The sequence below is a fragment of the Pinus tabuliformis genome, chromosome Q (assembly GCF_031772625.1).
Source record: "Pinus tabuliformis cultivar Carrire ecotype Pingquan chromosome Q, CPIR1, whole genome shotgun sequence".
NCBI classification, from domain to species: Eukaryota; Viridiplantae; Streptophyta; class Pinopsida; order Pinales; family Pinaceae; genus Pinus; species Pinus tabuliformis.
Genome location: NC_142296.1, coordinates 275,760,998 through 275,783,379, shown reverse-complemented (window position 1 = coordinate 275,783,379; position 22,382 = coordinate 275,760,998). Strand labels below are relative to the sequence as shown.

Below are 22,382 nucleotides of genomic sequence, written 5' to 3'. Positions count from 1 at the left end.
ATTTTTGTTAACATATATACAAGTATACATATTTATTATTTAAATTGCAGTTTTGAATGTGTTATCACTCAGGTTGTTCCCTGCCTCTGGAAGGGAATATGGCCGAGGTAACCACTAACCAGTCTTTTAGCTGCAGATTCTAGCCAATCTGCAACCAGAGAGGGCTCTCTCTTTATGATTTAGATTTGTTTTGTTATATGTTAGGCTAGTTATGAAGCACAAGTTTTGTTTGGTGTTTGGAAGATGACATTCAGTAGAGCAGGGCTGTAATGTGAGAGAAGTTCAAACCATTGGGTTGATGGAGTCAGGTAATAAACCCCTGGGTATGGTTTCTTTGGCAATAGGAAAACTACAGAGCAAGATAATTAAACACAGAACAATTTTCAAGCTGGAATAAGATGAAATGAAGTCAGGGAATGAAAGGCAATCAAGAATCTTTCATTATGCTAACAGAGGGAAATTGTATAAACATTATCAGGGAGCAGTTAAGAATTCCTTGATGATATTTAGAGTGAAAGAACCAGGGAGACAAGAGCAGTCAAAAATTCTTGCCTATGCTAGTCCTGTAGAAAACATAAGAAATTACCGGAATTGAACACAGAGTACAGCAAAGTAAATTCTATGTTATCCTTTTTTCCTGTAACTTAGAGCATGATATTTAGATGGTAAATAAAACACAAATACAGTAATACAAGAGTAAAGAATACTTATTGATCCATGCATTAACACAAGAATTCTGCAATATATCCTTCTGCCATTGATTCCATAACCAGCAAATTCACCAGCAAAGCATTCCAGCAATCTTTATTTCAGAAGAGTTCTCAAAACATACAGCGCAGGTCCAGAATGATATTCACCAGCCAACAACAATACATATCTTGGGGAAGTATTTATAAAAGAGTTTACAAAATATCCCGTAGGAAAAAATATCAAGTAATAAATTCATCCATCTACTTTGGCAAAGGCAATAACTGATGTGGAAAAACCACGCAGAAATGAATGAAGGAGTAACTATGTTGTACTGGCCACCTTAGGTGTTCCGCTATTGTTGACTTTTCGGCTCAATTAGTCGGCTGATAGCTGCTTCTCTGATTTGCATTCCTGATGTGTTGTCACTTGCCACCTGTGCCTGAGTTTGTCTCAACGCTTTTTAGCGCGAATTCCCTCCTTTGTCAATTCGATTTTCTGATAGGTGACTCTTGTATTTGAATTTGATTTTATGCAGTAGATCAAAAAAGAACATTAAAATTACCTTGGCAAAACCTCAAGCATGCCCTCCCACCATTGATCTGTTGGCAGCTGGTGTCTCTGTAGTTTAATTAATGTTTCATTAGCTTCAGTATATGTGTAGTAATTTGGCTGGACTTCAAAAAGATGATTTATCTCATGTTTAATATAGAACAAATTTTCCAATTTGTCATATAAACTCTGTCCAGAGGGAGGTACTATCTCTTCTGTGCTGCTTGATGATGCTGTGATTTGATTGGTAACATAGGTATTTACCCTGCGAGCATATTGTTCATGTGTTAACAGTCTTCCATTGCTGGTCAATAAACTGGGTAACCCCTTGCTCTGCAACACTACAAACTTTTTTCTGAAGGCATTTATTTCTGCTTGCATCTCTTGGCACTTTCTTTCCAAAGTCTGCACAAAATTCCTCATGGTCAGCACCTTTTTCACTAACAAAATTGTGTCTGTTCTGTTCCTGATATCCAGAGCTGCTAACTGTTCTCTAGTATGAGTATTCAAAAAATGGATCATCTTGTTGGCCTCTTCGGGCTTGTTTGCCAATAATGCTCTGGCCTTTTGAGTCTCAAATTGAGCTATCGCTATCAATTCAATCTGGTCATGAATGGTGTGGATTGATGTCCATTGATCAGTGATGGACTGGCCAATTTTACTCCACAAAATTGTTTTGATTTCTGCCAGAGTTTTGTGAAGAGTAAGGTCCTTCTCCAAGGCTTTTATCTTATTTTCCAGGGCCTTTACTTCCCTTGTCTTCTCAGCCACAGCCATTTTTGATTTGTCATAATTCACCTCAATCTTGGCCAGTTTTTCTTTGGCTTCTTTTAATTCTTCCATTTGGAGTTCCAGAGCTTTTATTTCCTTCATCATTTCTTCCATACTCAGGCTGGCATCTTGTCCTGTTGCTGTTGTAGTTGTTGCTGAAGTTGAGGTACCTGCTGTTGATGCCGGATCAGTAGGAGGGATTGCTGTTGTAGTTGCAGGAAGAGCAGTTGTAAGAATTGGAGTTGTTTGAGCTGGCTGAGAGGCCAACTCTCCCTATTTTCCTTGCAGTGCTACCTCCAAGGCTTTCTCTGTTTCTAGTAGTCTTTCATTCATCCTCATCAACAAACTTACCACATCCTCCTCTTCTTTTTGCTGTGCAACTTTTGTGGTTTGAGGATGTATTGTAACTGGCAGCTTTAGCTGCCTTCTGAGGGCAACTATGTCTTCCTCTTTCTTTTTTATCAAGGCCTGTATGCCCTTGGGATCGTTGGGATCATGTCCCAGTTCCATGATAATCTCCTCCAAAGATTTGATTCTGTTGTCCTTGGCTAATGAGGAGGCTTTCTCCAATTCCAATTGGGCAGAAGTATTATAAAGTGAATTTTGCAATCTGTGGGCCAATATTGTTTTATCTGCCAAGGTGGAGTGTGTAACTCAATCTGGTCCATTGGGTGGATGTCTTTAGCAAGGACTTCCAGATTGGTTCTAATATAATCAGCAGCTGACTGGGGCTGCTGTACTGTAGGCCTGAAGTGACTAAGGGTCATTTTCCCTTCTTGAATATCACAGGCTGCCATTAACCTTTGTTGATTGGTGGGAGCCATTCTTAGCAATTGATTATAAAGCTGGAATCTTACTGGCTCATTTCTGGCCTTTATATCAGTAAATGCTTTCTTGATATATGAGCCTTGCTTGCTCTGTTGCTTGGTGGATGTAACCTCCACACCATGTTTCCTCTCTTGCTCTTGCTGAAAGGAGCTAGCTGATGTTTCCATACTTGGGGGAATCCGTTGTTCGGTTGTTTCCTCACCCCTTAAGTTGCCTGTTGTCTCCTCTGTCAATTCTTCCTCAGAGTAGGGGTTCAACCTTTGCCTTTTCTCCCCTTGCTGTTCTGTGGATGCCCCTGTGGGTGTCTCTTCCTGCCTGTCCCTTTTCTTGGCTCTTTCCTCATTGAGAGGAGTTTGTAACACAGGGATTTCAGTTACCTTTGCTTGTGTTGAAGGGGCTTGCCCTTGACTTTGCTCTTTTTCTGTATCTGGCCGGTCTGCCATTGTCTCCTGCTGCTCTGAATGCTGCACTTCCTTGCCTTTGGATGTCCCTGCAGATGGAGTAGTCTCTTGGGTAGGCTGTTGTGAAGTTGTGGTAGATGATGTGCCCGCTCCAAGTTGTTGAGGCAGTTTGAAAGACACCTATCCAAAAGAGTCCAGGTCAAGTGTTTTTTCAAACTCTTTTATTTCTTTTTCTAATCTCTCCTCTTCAGTAAGTTCCTCAACTAGTGTACCTTCTACCCATTCCTATTGATTGGCATATTGTTCAATCTCAGGGATTGGACGGTGCACATATCCTGTAAGCTTGTTTTTTACTCTTCTAAAGCTTATGAAATGTTCAGGGTCATATGGTGACCAAAGAAAACTTTGTTTCAGCTTAAGTTTCTCTCTCAGAATATTGTCAGCTTCCTTCCATGCTTCTTCCCTTTTATTAAAGATAAAAGGGCCCAATTGATGCCTTATCTTGAGCTGTGCTTTTTTCCTAGCACCATAGAAATGAGTCAAATCTGAACTACTGAATTGCCGGTAGTATTCCAGGGCAAAGAGTCTCATAGGGACATACTTTGGCAGCTTGTAGGGAGCTAATTGACAACCATAAATCCTGATCACTGTGTGGTTTTGGTAAAAATACCAGTCACCAATACTGTATTCCTTTGAGAGGTGTAGGATTTTCTGCATTTCAGCAGAGAGCCTGGCAGGAGGAGTTGTTGACAACAAACAGGTGGCTGGATATATGAAAAGGTCAATAAACTCACAATATGTATATGGGGAGCTACGAACATGATGGAATACTGAGGACCAAAATATCACAGACCTTCGCTCCCCCTTAGCATCCAATTTTTTGAGGGAAACTGGGAAACTATCAAGTTGATAGTACAGCAGCAAATGATATATATATGAAGTGTACTTGAACACTCTCTCTCTGTCTAAATTCATGAATTTCTCGTGAATTTTGTTAGCTATGAAGGTGGCATAATCATACTTGACAGCAGGGGGCTGTCCTGGAGCAAACATGGACATCAAAGCAAAGACAGTCTCATCCACAATTTCACTTGTTCTGAATCCCAGGATGTAGGAAATCATGTCTATGAGCATTTTTCCAGGCTCATCAAACCAGGCATGGTGATAGGGAATTGTGTATCTGGAGTAACAATCTGGTGGCATGAACAGCTTGGCAATTCGGTCAACTTCTGCAGAGGACAACTTGGAGGCTTGATCCAGCAAATTTTTCATGGAGAGAGGGACCAAAGGCTGAGTTGGCTTGAAGTGTAGCATCTCATTTATAGACTGAGGGGTGATATGAAAGAGGACATTGCCAGAGGGGTCCATCACTACCCTTTGAGAAGGTTCATAGTTAGCACAACATTGATGGATGAGGTCAAGGAAGACATTCACTGAAGGCAGGTAGTATATAGGCATATTAGACTCCCAGATTCTAAATATGTCAGTTTTATTCCTGTAGCTATTCCTTATTTCACAAAAAGCCTGAAGGTGAGGTTTTTCATCCTCCATGTCATCAATCTGGAAATCTCTATCAGCAAGAGGTAGCCACTCCAACTCCTTATGTGGTGCATTCAAGGGTGCAATATTCAAGGCCACTGGAGCTTCCATGGTTCACTGTGTTTATAATTGGATTTTAAGTCTGTGTCACAACAGGGAACAAAGTACTGGCACTGGGTCTTTCACAGGAATTTTCACAAGAATTTTGCAATTTGAGTTTTATATGGAAATGGCCCCACTAGGTAAAATTCAAAGGTAGGACAGAGTCTGCAAAGTTTTTTAATTAGGAAGCTAAAAAACAGTGGAAAGGGCGCTCCTTTTGCAGGCGTTTTTTGGTGGTTTTGCAGGCGGACATGAGCTCGACTTGCAGTTTGATGGACAATTGACAGAGGACCACAAAATTAGCAGGTTTTCCTTGGAAAGACGGTGAAACAGTGACTTAGAGTGCAGAGGTTTGCAGGCAACAGTGTATTTGACTCGAATTTAGCTCTCTCGGTGATTTTAACTGAGAAATTACGAAAAACGGGATTTATGGGCGACTGTCGAGTAAATACCTGTTTTTACAGGAGTCTGGGACGAAACGTACTTGCAGACTGAGCTGAGGGGGTCGAGTTTGCAGCGTGAACTTGCCTGGGTGGCGGACTGGAGCGTTGGTGACGAGTTGAACGTAATTCACATGCACAGTCTCCGCAATACGATAAACAGAAGGATAGACAAAACCATCACTTTCATGCCTTTTTGACAAATTTGGGATTTTTCGGGCTTTTTTGGGATGACGTCAGCATGACGTAAATTTGTCCTGTAGCGGGGTACGGAAGGTGACGTGGCGGATGACGTGGTCGCTGACATGGACGGATGACATGGCGGACACGGCGGACGGAACAGTAACGCGGGCGCTGGCGTGGGTGCAGACGTGGTGAATGACGTGAGCAGCGGGAACAGGAGGCGGTTTGTGGTTTCCATCGGACCGCTTTTGGTACGGGGGCGGTTTGCGTCAGAACGGGCCTGATGCAATAGAAAAGGGACACGCGTCCCGGGGTACGGCGGAAAAACCGCTTTCCATCGGGAGCTAACTCTCGTACGTCGGAGCGGCTCCGATATCGACGAGAGCCGTTGGATCTGGAGGGCGCGATCCAACGGTTGACGGGAGGCATAGATGGCGGAGGTTTAAAAGAAAGGGACCCGCGTTAATATTTTAATATTTTTCCAAATACATGCGGGTCAAAACTTTGGTTAAGAGGGTTTATATGGTTTATGTGGGCGGGTTAGGTGTGGCTATTTATTTAACCGGGTGTCAAATAAATTCCAAAGACGCGGAGGGTTGTTATAATGTTTCTGGTAAACGTTATAAGTCCCAAAACTTTGCTATATGGCTATAGTTGCCAGGGGTAGGGATTTTATACATTTTTTGGGTTTTTTATGTATTTTTATGTATAATAGGGGAGGGGAAATATAAGTGGGAGTTATATAATAAAGTTAACATGTTAATGTGAATATAAGGGGAAGTGCTAGGTGCATGAAATTGAATCACCTAAACTTGGGGTGTGGAGAGAAATAAAACTTTACACAAGAAATGTGGCTTAGAGCTTTCAAGTAAACGTGAAGTTTCACTTAAGTTTTTATGGAAATGGAGTGAAGTTAATAGTTTGAGCAGATCCCAATCTCTTTGAGGGATGTTAGTGAATGATTATTGTGAGGGGAAATGGGGGGAGTTAGATATGCAACATTTGATCTATCATCACACCTCTGCCATGGCACTTGAGATATCCATGAAATAGATCACATTCAAAAGGATGACACTGCTGATAGACCTGTTTCTGCAACTTCAATCTTCTTACCCATTCTACAATTCCTAGCATTTTTTCTTCATTTTGATTGGGTGCACTTGAACTAGCAAACCCTGATTTTCCTCTTTTCTTTTGGCTGCCCTACTATCTAGATCTATCCTTATTTCTTCCAAGGGCTCAGATTGAGCAGTTGGGCCCTTTATTTCTCTATCTATCTAGTGATCTACCAAGCTTGAACTGTTTGGACAGACCTTCATTCTCTATTCTACAACAGGAAATTTAAATATGGACTGGCCCGGATTGAGCTGTTGGACCATCCATCAAGTGAGGGCAAATCACTGATTGCATGATTTTTGAAATTATTTGCAAAAGTAGGACAGTGGTGGCATTTTGACTAGCCACTTTCCTGGTCTTTCTTTGGGGTTCATTTTCTTTCTTTCTTGACCAATTCATTTTTCTTGCCCTTTGATTTTTCTTTTAGGGCATACCCTCTTTACCTTTTTTAAATTTTTCTCTTTCTTGGAAAATATGGAACCTTTGCAACATGCAAAGGATGATCATATTTGACATTTCCACAGTCAATCATGAAATATGACACTTATTGGTATAGGAACCTAACAGAATGCATAAATATTTTCAGTGATCTAAAAATGTTATTGGTATTTGGATTGTGTACACAACTTAAATTTACAACTCTCATAAATTTTTATTGGATTTTAGAAAAAAATAAGTTGAAAAATATACCTAAAAATTGATCAAAATGTAGAATAGTAACAATGATTGAAATTATTTAAATACTAGCTTAGACTCATCTTAACCCCGGATCTATCAAGAGCGGAGTGAGATTAAATCTCTTTTTTTTAGTGCAAAACTTGAGGAAATGTTTGCACATCGACAGATTTGACCCCTCTCGGTGCTTGATAGATCCGGGGTTAAGATGGGTCTACACTGGTTTCAGTCGTGTACTTATACAAAATTTGTTGAACATCTAATTTTTTTTTATCATTTTAAATATGTTAAATATGTCTTGCTCAATTTAATTTTAAATTTGCTTAGTTACCTAGATTTGTTGAGATGAGAAAGACTATTATTAATTTAAATGATGAAAAATAATGACCACACAAAATTCCTGTATTCGAATATGAAACAATAAGCAAGCGTTCGAGCTCGCCTAATTTTAATTTAATGAACACTGGAATCCCATGGGAACAATGATGTATCGCGGCAGTTCATCGATCATTGAGCGAAACAGAATGTTGTGGAGATAGCTATGTATCGCTGGAAGTCATCTATGTTGGACCGACAAGGAGAAACAACATTACGATGTTGCCAGAAGTTCTGAATTAATGCGCGATAATTGAAGCCGGAGAGCCTTAATGCTAAAAGTTGGAGATGGTCAAGCGATATGGGAATGGAACTAAGCCATATTGTTGCGGAAAGAAATATTGTTGAGTGATAGGGGAAGAAACCAAGCCCTTGTTGCTAGAGAATGTGGATCTATAGGCTATAATGCCTAGCCTTTGTGCCTGAATAGTGTAATCTTGAAAACGATAAGCATTGTGACAAAATCTTGTGTGCATGTGATGCATGGTTTACGTTATAACGTTTGAAAAGATATTTGTTTTTGTATGAGAAAAATAATAAGGGCTTATTAAGAGGGCTATATCAAAAGAGAGTATAATTTTTTTTAAAGGTCTCGGAACATAAAAATTTTGAAAAGATTTTAGTGGCCGATTTCTTTTTGTTATACTGATAAAGTGAATTTTTATTTTTTTTGGTTGAAAAAGAATTAAAAACAAAAAATTATTGAAAAGAGAGTTTAGGGATTTGCAAATGTCTTGTTTGCAATTTTTTTATTTTGTTAAGTATGATAGTGTTTTTGGTGAAGATTGTGTTTTATAAGGATGCATATTAAACATCATGTTTTATTTTTGTGATATGGGAGAAGGTTTCACACAATATGGAAAGTGGCCATAAGACAAAAGAAAACCAACAGTCACGGGTCGCAAAGGGGGACTGAAGTAGATTAAGAAAAAGAATCGAAAAGAAGAAGCAGAGAGTGTTGCCATGTTCAGATAACTTTAGGTTGCAATCAAGGAACCGAGAAGTCTAGCAAAGGACAAAGAAGCGATCGAGGTTGATTGGTATAACGTGGATTTGTTACCACCTCCTAAGTTCCCTGGTAAGAACTTTGAAATTTGTTCTATTAAGATGAAAACTTATCTATGTTGCAAAGATTTGTGGTATGATATTATGAGGAATGTTAACCCCCATGATGAGGCAAAAGATGCCATGGATTTTAGTTTCATTAAACAAGAAATGGATGAAACAATTATGTGCAAGGTAGAAAAGGGTACATCTTTCAAGGAAGCGTGGAAGATCTTGGAAGAATAATTTGGTGCAAGGGGAAGTGACATGCAATACCAAGCTATGTCATAGGCAGAGAAATCTGAAATAATAGAATAAAAGAGCGAAGACATTGGTGGATCCCACTGTGTAGTCGCACATGTGAAAGATGAAGAAGATGCAACAAAGATTGCAAAGAGAGAAGTTGAAGCCTCCATATGTGAAGCGGAGCAAGAGCATATAAATGCTCAAGAAAATGACTGTAACATGGATGGTGCAGATGATGGTGAATCTCACTATGACAAAACACATGTGGATGATGACTACAAAGTGAGATGTGAATTGGTGAATCTAATCGCAGTTGATGAATTGGGTGAAATTGAAATTGTTAATGAGCACATGCATGCTTGGATATCCCACAATAGAGTGGATGAAAATTATCTTGATGTTAACTCTGATAAATATAATTTAACTGGTGATGAGTGGTTTCACATGATGCAACAGAAAGATCTAATTGATATGTTGTTATTTGGTGAGAGAAATCCACTTGTGTCTAGAAGCCAAGTGAGGACAACATGTTTGCATCAGCAAAATTTTTTAAAGAAGCGGAAGAGAAGACAAAGAAGGAAGAGGAAGAGGAGAAATCTCCCACTGCGAAGCATAATGAATATATCTTTAAAATTGATCTTGAGTGTGCAGAGTACAAGAAAAAACCAATAGTAATTGATGATGAAAGTGAAGAGAAAGAGATGAGTATTTCTGATGATGAAGATGAAAGCATTGAAACAATTTTTCAGCAATGGAGACAAGAAGAGATAATATTCAACTATCAAGAAATATGGCAGAAAGAAAGTCAAGAATATGAAGCACAAGAAGCAGAGGAAAGAAGACAATTTGAAGATGAAGAGTTGTGGCAACAGTCCATGAGTGAGAGAATTGTTGAAGAGGAAGCTACAAAAGACAAATCCAGAACTAATACAAGAGAATTCAAGAAGAAATTGCAACAACAAGTGAAGAAATATGGAGCCTACAATAAGAAAGCACAACAAAGAATGAAACAATTTCAAGGGTATAGAAATTGGAAGAAACAGAAAATAAAATTCAGCGTTGTAAAAGTTTTGAATCATTGTAAGTCTACCTAAGGTTTAGACCAGTGGGCATGTTTGAGTGATGATTGAGTCGATTTATATAGTAACCCCAGCAGGCATAGTTGAGTTATGTTGATTCATACGGTCATAATTAAGGGAGAGTGTTGGAAATAGCTAATTACTCCCTCATGCAGTGTAGTCTATATTAAGAGTGTGAGTTAATTAGAGTGAGTGTTTGTAAGTTCGAGTTCAGTCTATATTTGAGAATTCCAAATTTAGTGTGTGTTTGCATGTTGAAGTTAGCATCAATTGAGTCGCGAGTTAAAAAGTATAAATACTCCATATTAGGTTCGTTGTAATCAAGTTAAGTTTGTATGATCAATAAAAGAATAGTAACTCATATTGTGTTCCTCCTCCATGCCTTTCCAACAAGCTAGTTTTAGAAGTTCACAACCTTGCGCTGAAACTCTAATCTTGGTCCCATCGTTGTCGTAAGGTTAATCAAACGCATATTTAAACCACATTGAGCATGGATTAGATTCCTAAAAAAATTCGAACTCGGTCTCGTCGAGGGTATTTCGGGGTTGACTCTGTTACATATAGCAATGGTGACAATCATCATGACCAACACAGTGTTCACCATTGGACTTTGTTTTAGGGCAATTGTGTCATATATTTTCTGTATGAAAGTTGATCAAGTGTTTGGTGAAGTTTGGATGTCCTTACAATAGTTATTAAAAGTGATACCTATCTTCCATCCTTATTACTTTGTGAAATTTAAACCTAATACATAGTAGAAATTAAATTTCACATAAATCAACTATCTACATTTTATAGTTAGTTTACGCCATGGGGCTCTTGAGGAGCAAAACCACGTGCATTCATATTGTGGGATATATATTGGGGGGCAATGATATAATATATTGAGCATATAATAAGGGGTAAAGGGTTTTTATATTGGTACGTATAAGAAATGGAGCTCAAAGTTAATGAAAAAATATAAAGAGTATAAAAAATGCCAATGAAAAATTGATACCTACAATATATAGTGAAAGTAGGGGTTTTTAAATTGGGAAGGTGTATTGGGTTCGTGTTGGTAGGGGGTTAAATAATATGATTTTTAGAAGTATTTTCCAATATTCAGTCAAATTAAAGATATTGTTTAGTATGCCAAGAAAACACGAGCTATGTCAGAAATTCATTGACTAAAACCCTGTAGTTTAAAGTGGTTTACCCCTTATAATTAGTTTATGATAAATTGTAACTTTTAATCACATACATCAGCATGTAGAAATGTTATATTTTTATTTGTAATATTCATAGTATTAGTTCTGAAGTAACTTTTTTTTTTATATGTCTCTAATAGATTTAATTTCTCTGTTTAGGTGCAGTCGGTGTATAAACCTCTCGTAGAAATATGTGTACCTTTTCGCATCCTGTACATTCTTTCACTTGAGTAATTAAAACAAAAATCCCATAGTTCTTAATCAGTTTATAATAATTAAAAATACATCCATATACGATAGCTTTTAATCACTTTTTAACAATATAAAACTATATGCATCCTAACTCCGCAGTATACAACAGTTTTTATGCTCATAAAGGAGGATATGCCTGCTACGCTGTCTGAAAACGCCAAATTATTTCTAATCTTGTACCTAGGCATATAGATGCTCCAGCTCAATGTCGCTGGCATTCAGAGGCTCGTAATGGCGGAATTATAAACCTTGAAAAGGGAATTATAATCTATGCTCTCATGGTGCTACGATTTGCACACAAAGTATAACAGGCACTCCGTCAACATCACCATCAAGTTAACAAAACACAGCAACCCAACAAGGAGTAACCCAGACAGAGCCCTCGCCGTTATCCCCACGCCATGGCTGCGCCCGTCCACGACTGCATACACGAAAAGCTCTCCAATAGCTGCAGCAAATATATCGTGAAGTATAATGAGCGCCAAGGCCGTTGTCCGCTTTCCTTTGATAAGCTGGATGCTCTTCTTCATGGCGGCCAGGCCGTAATATTTGTCCTCCAACACTGATACCACGCTGGCAAGGTAACACACTGTTCTTATATACATTTGGAGGCAGAGCCCGACCACAGTTACGAGAAATACACCCAAAGGAAAGGCCAAGGCCAATACTAGGGAGGTCCCCAAATGGGATTTATGATCAGCCTCTTCTACCACAGCGGGGAAGAGGTTGGTGGGGACGAAGACGGTGAACAGGAGGCCATTGACCAACATGGAGAGCATCATAAAGCCGAAGGAGATTATGGAAAACCAGAGGAATGTTAACGTGAGGCGCTTCCAGACCATGGGAACGTCGGCCCTCAAAACAGTCACGTACGACACTTTCAAATTCTTGGTGTTGGCGGTGTAGATGGAGGCCACCGTCTATACCACCGCCGCCGTGCACAACACCGACAAGGCTAAACCGAAGACTTCGTACGCTGCTACACTGGTTTTGTACGCTGCTACACCCACCAGAACCTCCCTCCATACACGCCAAATTGTCTCGCCGCGGAGAATGGTTTCCTCCATTTGTTTGTGGGTGATTTTAGGGAAATGATGGGCGGAGAAGAATGTGTGGCCCAGACTTGCAAAAGAGAAGGGGAGAAGCAGGGTGAGAGCAAGAGCCCACAGAAGTTTACGACGGGAGGAGCGGAGGAGGATGTTGAAGGCCTCTCTCACGATGCCCACGGCACCTAATAACTGGAGTTCCTCTGGGACCTCTTTCACGATGCCCATGGCACTGAAGCGTAAACCTTTACTCTTCTGCTTCTTTTCTGGCAATTAGAATACCTTGTGTAAGATTTTTGAGATACACAGATAGATCTAGATCTGCAAAATAATAACAAGTTTGCAAGAGAAGGAAGGAAGCGAGCAAGAATTGAGAAAAGAATGAAATTGATTCTACAATATTAGTTTTTGGAATAAATACATAAAAGCAACTAAGTTAAGCTTAGTTGTACATACAATAACTAAAGCTAACTAAAACTAAGTGTGCTTTATCTTATGTTAATGTGTACATGTGCCACATGCAAGCAATAAGTTAACTGGAGCTAATCTAGGTGCATGTACACCAACACAGCTAGTCTAAGTGCATGTACACCAACACAGCTAGTCTAAGTGCATGTACACCAACACCCCCCCTTAAGCATAACTTAGGTGAGTGTGATGCAAAATGAATGAGTCCCGGCAACACGGCCATTTTAGGTACCCATATACAATGCATAAAAAGGAGGAAAGAGGGAAAACCCAGTGGGAAGAAAACCCCCCCTCAAAATATAATGCAAAAGTAGAGAAAAGACAACTGCTAGGCAGTCGTGTCCTTCACCCCGAGTGAAAAATCTGAAAAGTCTCTAGGCTGGGATGAGAAGCCGGTCTGGGGCGAAAAACCCTCATGGGGTGCATCGGGAGGACGCGGGTGGGGTAATACTACCTCCAACGCTCGTTCTGGTGGCTCTCGTGAACGCGAAGTAAACCCCTTCGCCAAAGACTTGAAAGCTGACGACGTCTTTGACCAGGTGAATACGGGTATAAACTTCGATGCATACGAAGACATTCCTGTGGAGACAAGCGGAGTCCATGTACCTCCTCCTGTGAATACTTTTGCTGAAATTGATTTAGGAGAGGCCCTAAATCTGAATATCAAGAGGTGTAAGTTTGCAAAGCCGACTCCCGTGCAGAAATATGCAATACCTATTTCGTTAGCTGGCCAAGATTTAATGGCGTGCGCCCAGACCGGGTCCGGTAAGACGGCTGCATTCTGTTTTCCTATTATAGCTGGCATATTGAGGAGCAACCCGCCACCGCGCCCCCGTGCGGGGCGGAAGACGTTTCCTTTGGCTCTTATTCTGTCACCAACAAGAGAATTGTCTTGCCAGATACATGAAGAGGCTCTCCATGCATGCCCCTTCTCGAATTTTTCTTGTGGATGCTTTCCAAGAGCACATCCATTACAAACACCATCTGAAAATTCAATGGTTGGCAATCCTTTGACCATCCCTTGCTTACTAAGCTGTTGCATATATCTGAAATTCAAGTGCCCAAATCTCTCGTGCCAAATCCTACTTTCTTCATTTGCATGCGTAAGTAGCAAAATAGAATCTGATTGAGGAACAAAATCAGAAAATGTATACAGACGAGATTGATCATTTACCTTGCCAGATGTAATCTTCAAATTGGTTTGCATGTCATAAATGCTCACGGAATCTGGGGTAAATTCCACTTTCCTTCCGCTGCCTGTGTGTGTCATCTGATACACTGAGAGAAGATTCACAGAAAGCCTTGGAATATGCAAGACATTTTCAAAACTTCCATCTTCGAATTGCACTCTTCCTTGTCCAGTTGCTGCAACTGCAGAATTATCCCCCATGAGAATGGAAGGACCTGAGTATGCATGTAGAGAAGAAAAGGATTCCTTTGAAGAAGCCATATGATGTGAAGCTCCTGAATCGATGATCCATTCTTGTGGTGCAGAATGAAGAGCAATCAAAGCATGCCCGTTACTTCTTGGATCTGGTGCTTTTTCTCCAGACTTCTTCTTAGCATTCTCAGGAATGTGGTCTCCAAGATTGTGTTGCTAGAGTGTCTGCGCCATAAGATCTATAGTCTTCTTCATGCATGCAGATTCAGGATGAAAACCACGGTGGCAATAATTGCACATTGATTGCCCTTTCGTTCCTTTCCTTTCCTTTGAGCCAGATGATCCATTAGGGGGTTTGGGATGTCCTCCCTTTCTTGGATCAGGATCCTTCTTCCCTTTTTCTTTCTGATGGTCTTTGGAATTTGCCTTTCCTTTTGCATGCACAGTAAGTGCATGCGCTTTGGAATTTTTAAGTGTGCCCATTTTGATGAGCTTATCTTGCTCATGCATCAAAGACTAAATAAAAGAATCCAGTGAGGGCATCTTCGAAGCTGCACCAGTTGCAGATCTGACTGTGTGGAATGTAGAGACGAACACTGCATACTCTGGACCAAGTTTTGATAAAATGGAAAGAATCAACTGATTTTGTTGCTTGGATTTGTCGATCCCGCATCCTTTCAGCTGAACCAACAAGGCTTTATACCTTGTGAAAAAATCTTGAATGTTCTCAAAGTTTCTCGGATCTAATGAGTTTAACTCATTTTCGAGAATGTGACCTTGCATTTCATCCTGTTTTCCAAACAATTCTTCCAAAATTTTCCATACTTCATTTGGAGTTGAACATGATTCAACATGAAATAGCAGTTCCGGATAAATAGATAAACATAGGATGCCGAAGGCCTCGTCCATGCGATTGAAATATCTTGTTTTCTCCATTGCCGATGTTGGTTCAACTTCCGTTTCCATGGTTATTCGAAATAAGCCTCTACTTCTGAGATGAAGTTGAATCTTTGGCTTCCATTCGAAATAATTATATGGAGTGAGAATTGCCGATTGTGGAAACTCCAATTTAGAATCCATTCTTTGTTGTTTCTTCAATCTTCTGAACCTGCAAATAAAATTGCTTGTGCACTGATTACAAATCCATGTGCTCTGATACCATGTAAGATTTTTGAGATACACAGATAGATCTAGATCTGCAAAACAATAACAAGCTTGCAAGAGAAGGAAGGAAGCGAGCAAGAATTGAGAAAAGAATGAAATTGATTCTACAATATTAGCTTTTGGAATAAATACATAAAAGCAACTAAGTTAAGCTTAGTTGTACATGCAATAACTAAAGCTAACTAAAGCTAAGTGTGCTTTATCTTATGTTAATGTGTACATGTGCCACATGCAAGCAATAAGTTAACTGGAGCTAATCTAGGTGCATGTACACCAACACAGCTAGTCTAAGTGCATGTACACCAACACCTTGCCTGTGCCTACTGGGGTGAGCTGCGAGGCTTAATGGTGGGATTGTTATTATTATATAGAAGACATGATGTTTTGAAGATGCAGGAATGCGCGGGGCTTGGTCAAGCGAGTTCCCTATTCACGTTACGAATGTATTGTATTACGAATTCTCACGGAAACCGACTCTGTCATATCTTTCTAATCGAATTTCTTATTTATTCGAAAATCTGCACTCCCTCCATTGAGCTTCGTTGAAAATTTATTTCGGGATTAGACGCGTGCACCTTCCGAGCAGAATGATATTGTTGTTGTGGAGTGAAAGTTTTGAGAGCAAATCGCAGAGAAGTCTCAAAATTCCAGCGGTCGATACCAATTTATTTAAAATGTGTACAAATGTGGTCAATACGCGGTAGAATGCTCGCGGTGGCGTTTACCATATGGGTGAGACGGGTCCAATAAATCTTTGACCGCACTAAAAACTGGACGAACCAAATTTCGTGACTTGAGAGTCGCAAATGTAATCTCCAATCATTATTATTATATTTCTCATTATTATTATTATATCTGAGAATTGTATTTCCTTACTTATACTTATATTTAATGTAATCTCCCATCATTATTATCATATGAGAATGGTATTTCTTTACTTATATTTATATTTATATTGGGTGTATTTGTAATTTTTAATAATTTAGACTCTTATGCTTGAATATTAAATTTGGTCTATTTCAAATAAGGTGACAAGATAATTTGAGGACATTCCCAGTAGTAGTAGATGTAGCATGATTTTGCAACTAACTCACTCTAGAAATAGAAAATTAAAGTTATAAAATGGCTTTTTAAAATTGCCCTAGACCATTATCAGTTTAACATTGACCAATAAAATTTATAATGTTTATTTTTCAAAACTAAATATTTTTTCAATGTTATTAAAAGATTAAATTTTAAATTTTCCCATTACAATATATATATATGAACTTTTTTTATAAAATGACATCCCACATAGTGAGGCCCTCAGTCACATTAGGCCTTTGAAGAGATAGCGGACCTGTGAACCCCTTTGACGAGTCAATCTCTCACCTCCAATTAGACATTAGAAACCCTTTGATTTCAAATGTTATTGTATATATATTCTGAAACCCTTCTAGTTCAAATGCTATTGTATATATCTTCCGATGGTAAAAGAAACCTCAAAACACCTCTTATAGATGAAGAGTTGGTGAAAAGTGGGGACTTGATGAGCTCATGGATTGAGCAAAGCATAATTATAGAAAATCAATGTGATAGGTTGCATGTTGGTTGCAATAGGTGAGATTGATTTTTGTGGTAAAACTTATAAATCACTTGACTGTTGACGACCATTCCCAAGGATCAATCCAAGCATAATTGATCTTCAATCTGGTTGGTTGGGAGTGTTTGCAACATTTCTCTAATAAGTGATTCTGCTTTCCACAATGGTGACAAGGATGGAGATCAAAACAATGATCTTCCATATGACTCGTTCTTTGACAATGTTTGCATTTGGGTTTGTCTTCAACTTTCGCATGGCTTGTTGATGTTACTTGATCAAGAAACCCTGCACTGATGAACTTGATTGACTTTGAATAATCTGGGATATGCAAGTTGTTGTCATGTTTTTCATATCCTAATCCACGTCGATTTTTGTTGCTTTGGATTTCTTCCCATGGCTTGATGATTGGCTTGGAAGAAGAAAGTTGAACTAGATCATGGACAACTTATACACTTGAAGTTGTTTGGATGAGTGACTTGGAATCATCATCTTCATATTCATTTGTATGGTTGAATGAAGCATCACTCTTCTGTTGCAAATCATCTCGTTGTAATTGTTACTCCAGTTGAAGAAATTCAATTCTTTCATGTGCCTCATGTAGATGCTTTGAAATATCAGCAAGAGTTTCTTTGTTGATTTGCACCATGTCTTCAACAATTGATAGGATCATATTGTTAAGAATCTGTAACAACTAAATGTTTTTCTCCACGTGAACTTGCTTGAACTCACGCTCACTTGAACTTTGTGAATGCTTCAATCAACTTCATGCTCGCTTGAACTTTTCAAATGCTTCAATCGACTTCACGCTCACTTGATTTGTTTTATCACGCTCGCTTGTTGTAGATTTGAACTTTCTTGATTGTTGTTTGAATATCACATTTGCTCGCTTTAGAGTTGAACTCGCTCGCTTGATGCTTGGTTGATTATTGCACGCTTGCTTGAACTTGTGTTAATAATTGATTGTTTGAACTCACACTTGCTTGCTTTCACGCTCTCTTGATCACGATTGCTTGTTTTTTACCTTTCTCGATCTCTAGCTTGAAATTGTTTGCTTGATCATTGCATGCTGGATCTCTTCCCCAGTTTCTTCACTCCACTCACATTAATTTTTTTAAGAGAGATTTCATAAGACGAGAGTTCTCAATGCAGTTCTCCATGCTAGCTAAGATTTTTCACAACATGTCCTTCTCCATGCTGGACACAATCTGGACGACAGACACTGTTCATATAATTGTGTTCTGAGAACGGTATTGAAAAATGGCTCAGAGATAACTCGAGGTGGGCAGGATGCTCGCAATTTTGTATCTGCTTCTAATCTTAGTGCCGCCAAATTTAGTGTCACCTACCGATGTTGTAGAATTCTATGTATGTATATGTGTAATGAGTGCCCAAAAAATGCCTCCTATCAGCTACCTTCTACTACTCCATCCAACAGCTCTGCTGCAAGAATTATAAGTCGACTTCTCCTTAATTAGCAATCAATTTGAGCCTTTACGTTCTCCTTCAATAAACAAATGGGTAAAACAAAGAAATAAAATTACAGCAGCAGCGGAGGACGAATGAAACGACCGCAGGGGATTAGCAATGCTCAAAACACTTGTACCAAGTTTCGAATGCCAACATCAGAGAACTTGATTTCCATTCGCCTTGATATTGAAATTGATGGACTACGTTTGAAGGATGCATTTATGTGGAATGTAAATGATCCATATTCAGAGATTCATGTATTTGCAAGGAGAACCATCAAAGATCTAAAATATCCAGGAAATTTCATAACACCAGTAGTACAATCTATTCAAGCATAGTTAGCAGAGTTTCGGTCATTTGAAGGGCAGGAAATGAACACAGGACAAAACCTCCTTAAAAACTTGGCGATGGCTTTGTATTTCCACCGTGTTGTGCACACAACTCCAAACTTGTATATATATTTCAATGCACAGTGATATGGTTGAGGGTGATTTTTCCACACATGCTCTTCCTCTTGGTGACTATTTCCAACAATAATAGTGGTGTACCTTCAATACAACCAATATATATGGGTAAGTGCTTAACTCATTCAAGCAAGAAACGCACCACATAGCCTTATAATTATCTCCTTCACGCAGGTCTGCGCAAGCTCCACACACAATGCATCCATGCAACAGTGTATTGAACCGGCCACACCATGCTACAATATCCTCACTCACAAGTTGCTTTGTTCACACACAGAGTTGCATACACCTACGTGCTCCAACATTCCTCCCACACGCAAAAGGCATTCACACAACAGGTTGCATGCTCCGTGGATCTTTTTGGCTTTTCACTAATCTCTACCATTCGATCTGGCTCGGATACCACATGAAGGATTTAAAAAAAATAAACACACTAAATTATGAGAGACATAAACACTGGCGGAAAAGGCATGAGAGCCTCATTGTATTCCTCTCATATACACTAAAATAATGTTAATGATACAAATATAAATACATGAGGAGAATGTCTCAAGATAGTGCGTCTATCTTGGACACAATCACTTTGGTTGAGTGAATATCTCAACCACACACTAATCTAGGAGCCTAACTAGTTGGAGAGAATCTCTCAACCAACTAGACCTAAACAAACTCCCAAGTTTGAGGAACAAACCCAATCTAGAAAAGTAGGAATAAATCCAACTTTCATGATTTTAATTATATTTAATATTTTTGACTTATTATTGTTTTTGTGATGTGAGAGTGAGGCTAATAGATAATATTAACATTTTTACTTTTAATCACTCAAATTACTTTTCACAAACAAACAAAAATAAATATTTTTACTTTTATATTTATTTTGAAAATTTACAAATATTTGTATATTATTCAAATGGGAATTTTCATATGTTTTCTTCGTCACCAAAATATTATTCGATGTATCTCTTTCTTTATTTTTTTATGATGGATACCCACATAGATGTTTATTATGGATATGCACTTAGATATAGTCATTTTTGGGTTTTTTTTGGGAGGCCTTCCTCCCACCCCAACCCTTCCTCTTATGTTGCAATCTCATCATCTCTTCTTCCACAATTTGATAGCATCAATCTCCTCAAATCACCTTAGATCCTAGACACCCATCTTCCTGAAAACTCTAACTAAATCCATAACCTAAGGTTTCCCCTACACCTATGTTTGGCGCTTACACAACATCTCTCTCTATGGATCCTCAAAGAAATCATTCCTCTAATGATAAAGAGCCTGGTCTATCCAGCATTGTATAATAATTCATCAACACTCTTACTAGATCTATAAGATTTTAGCTTAGGGTTTCCATATCCACTTTTTATCTAGAAACCAAAATATCATTATCTAAATATGGTGTTCAAATGCATGGGGATGTTTTGGATTCTTGAATTAAATGGCCTCATTGCCTACTTCCAAACCTTCCGAGAAATGTGAGATGATAAAAGGCTTCTTCTTGCAAGTAATAGGATTTCTCAACCCTAGTGGTAGCCTCAATATACTTTTGCCAAGATCTATGTTGAGCTCAAGGAAGAACAAGATGCCAATGACTCTCCTACTCACATCATTAAATGGGATGCATTGTGTTAGGTCCTAAGAAGGTGTTTTTATCCTCTGAGTTGTTTATCTAACTTAATATGCATGTGGTCGTAGTTACTTCAAACTCTAGTTCAAAATGTCTAACAGTTTATCAAGGTATTCACTAATCTTTGCCCCCAACTTTAAATTGTAGACCCTAAATGGGTATTTACACTTAAATTCAATTCCAATTTGCTTATTTTTTATCATAATTGAGTAGGTATGTTTGAGAGCACCACTCTTGGGCAAGCATTTCTCCATGCCTTGCATATCAAATTCACATTTAGCAAAAACTTCATGTCACACCCTTTTGTAACCCTCAACCAAGCCTTACCCCTAGCTCTATCCCTGATGCTTAACTTCTCCAAACCCTCATGCACCTAGAACATGTAAATCACCAAGCACTAGAAACACATTACCTCTTCTCATACTCCATGATGGTGCTAAAATCACAAAATCGAAATTGATGATGTTGCCAAATGTTAATTCTTATAGTTGCAGGCAACATCCAAAACCTTACATTTTGATGAGAAAACTAGTGACTTTCCTACTACCCATTATTTTTCTAAACCTTCTACCTTGACTAAAATTGTTTCTATTATGAACCCTACTACCATTGACCCTTTCCTCCTCAATGATAAACACTAATTCTCTTTAATCTTCATCTCTCCTTTCCACTCACAATCGCTAATTAAATGATCGAATAGTTGTTATGCACCTATGATGATGCCTCACAATGGAATCCAAAATAACCTTATTTCTTAAACATTTTTCAATTACCTACACCTTTCCACTATCCTGCACTGCTCACCTTATCAGTTGGGATATGTTCAACGAGATGACATCCATTCTCTCATTAAAAAATTATGTGCAATCACTTTTTCCATCAAATGATTCTAAGATACAATAGACTATGAAATCTATCCCCTTGACTACTCTGATATGCTCCTCAAAATTCCCTCTCAATAGCAATGGAGTGCCTATATAATGCTCACAACAAAGCAAAATGGTACTCCAAGGAGAAGGTAGAGTAAAAAAATTGTCACCTCGTTTGGTAAAGTTTTTAGGGGACAAAAAATATTCCTAAATGGGGAGGTATGATCTAGATTAGATCATTACATTATTTTTCATCTATCTTGATTTGTTTTGAGTGGAAAAACTTGAGGAATATGCTTGCATAGTTATTTTCAACAGTGGGTCCTAGATTGGAGAATTAGGGCCTAAACCTTCTAGAGCCATTTTGAGACCTGAAATGACATTTTTTGGGAGTCCAAATTTTCTCACTTAAGAACAACACCCTAATATTATATTGTGTACTCTAAGACCTTTCCAATCGTGCAAGAATTGCACCAATCAAAGTTTGTATGCAAAAGTTATGCCTCCTGCAAGTTCACCTATCATATTGACCACCATGGTATGAGTGGATACCATGTCATCCAATGTTATTCAAGTATATGGGTCTATCCACTTATGTAATTTTATGAAGACTTTAGAAGGTCCAAATTATAACTCAGGTTGAGGGTTGAAGGAGTCAAATATAACCCCTAGTTGGTTATCGAGCTATGTTAAATATTGGGCCACTAGGAGGAGTAGGGGTTCCATCCTATTCTATTTTATTTTGTTCCATATTTGAGCAAAGTAACTAAGAATATATAGTTAGAGAGCATAAAAGAGGGGGTTAAAGTTTTGTAGAAACCTACAAGTCACAAG

The 22,382-nt window shown here is 38.7% G+C and overlaps 1 protein-coding gene across 1 annotated transcript; it reads right to left on the bottom strand.

Annotated features, from left to right (window-relative positions):
• Positions 1 to 11,761: 11,761 nt before the first annotated feature.
• Positions 11,762 to 12,319, bottom strand: LOC149219286 (uncharacterized). Its single transcript, XM_089386773.1, has one exon. It carries the CDS (start codon positions 12,317 to 12,319, stop codon positions 11,762 to 11,764), a length of 558 nt encoding a protein of 185 aa, XP_089242899.1.
• Between the last annotated feature and the right edge of the window lie 10,063 nt (positions 12,320 to 22,382).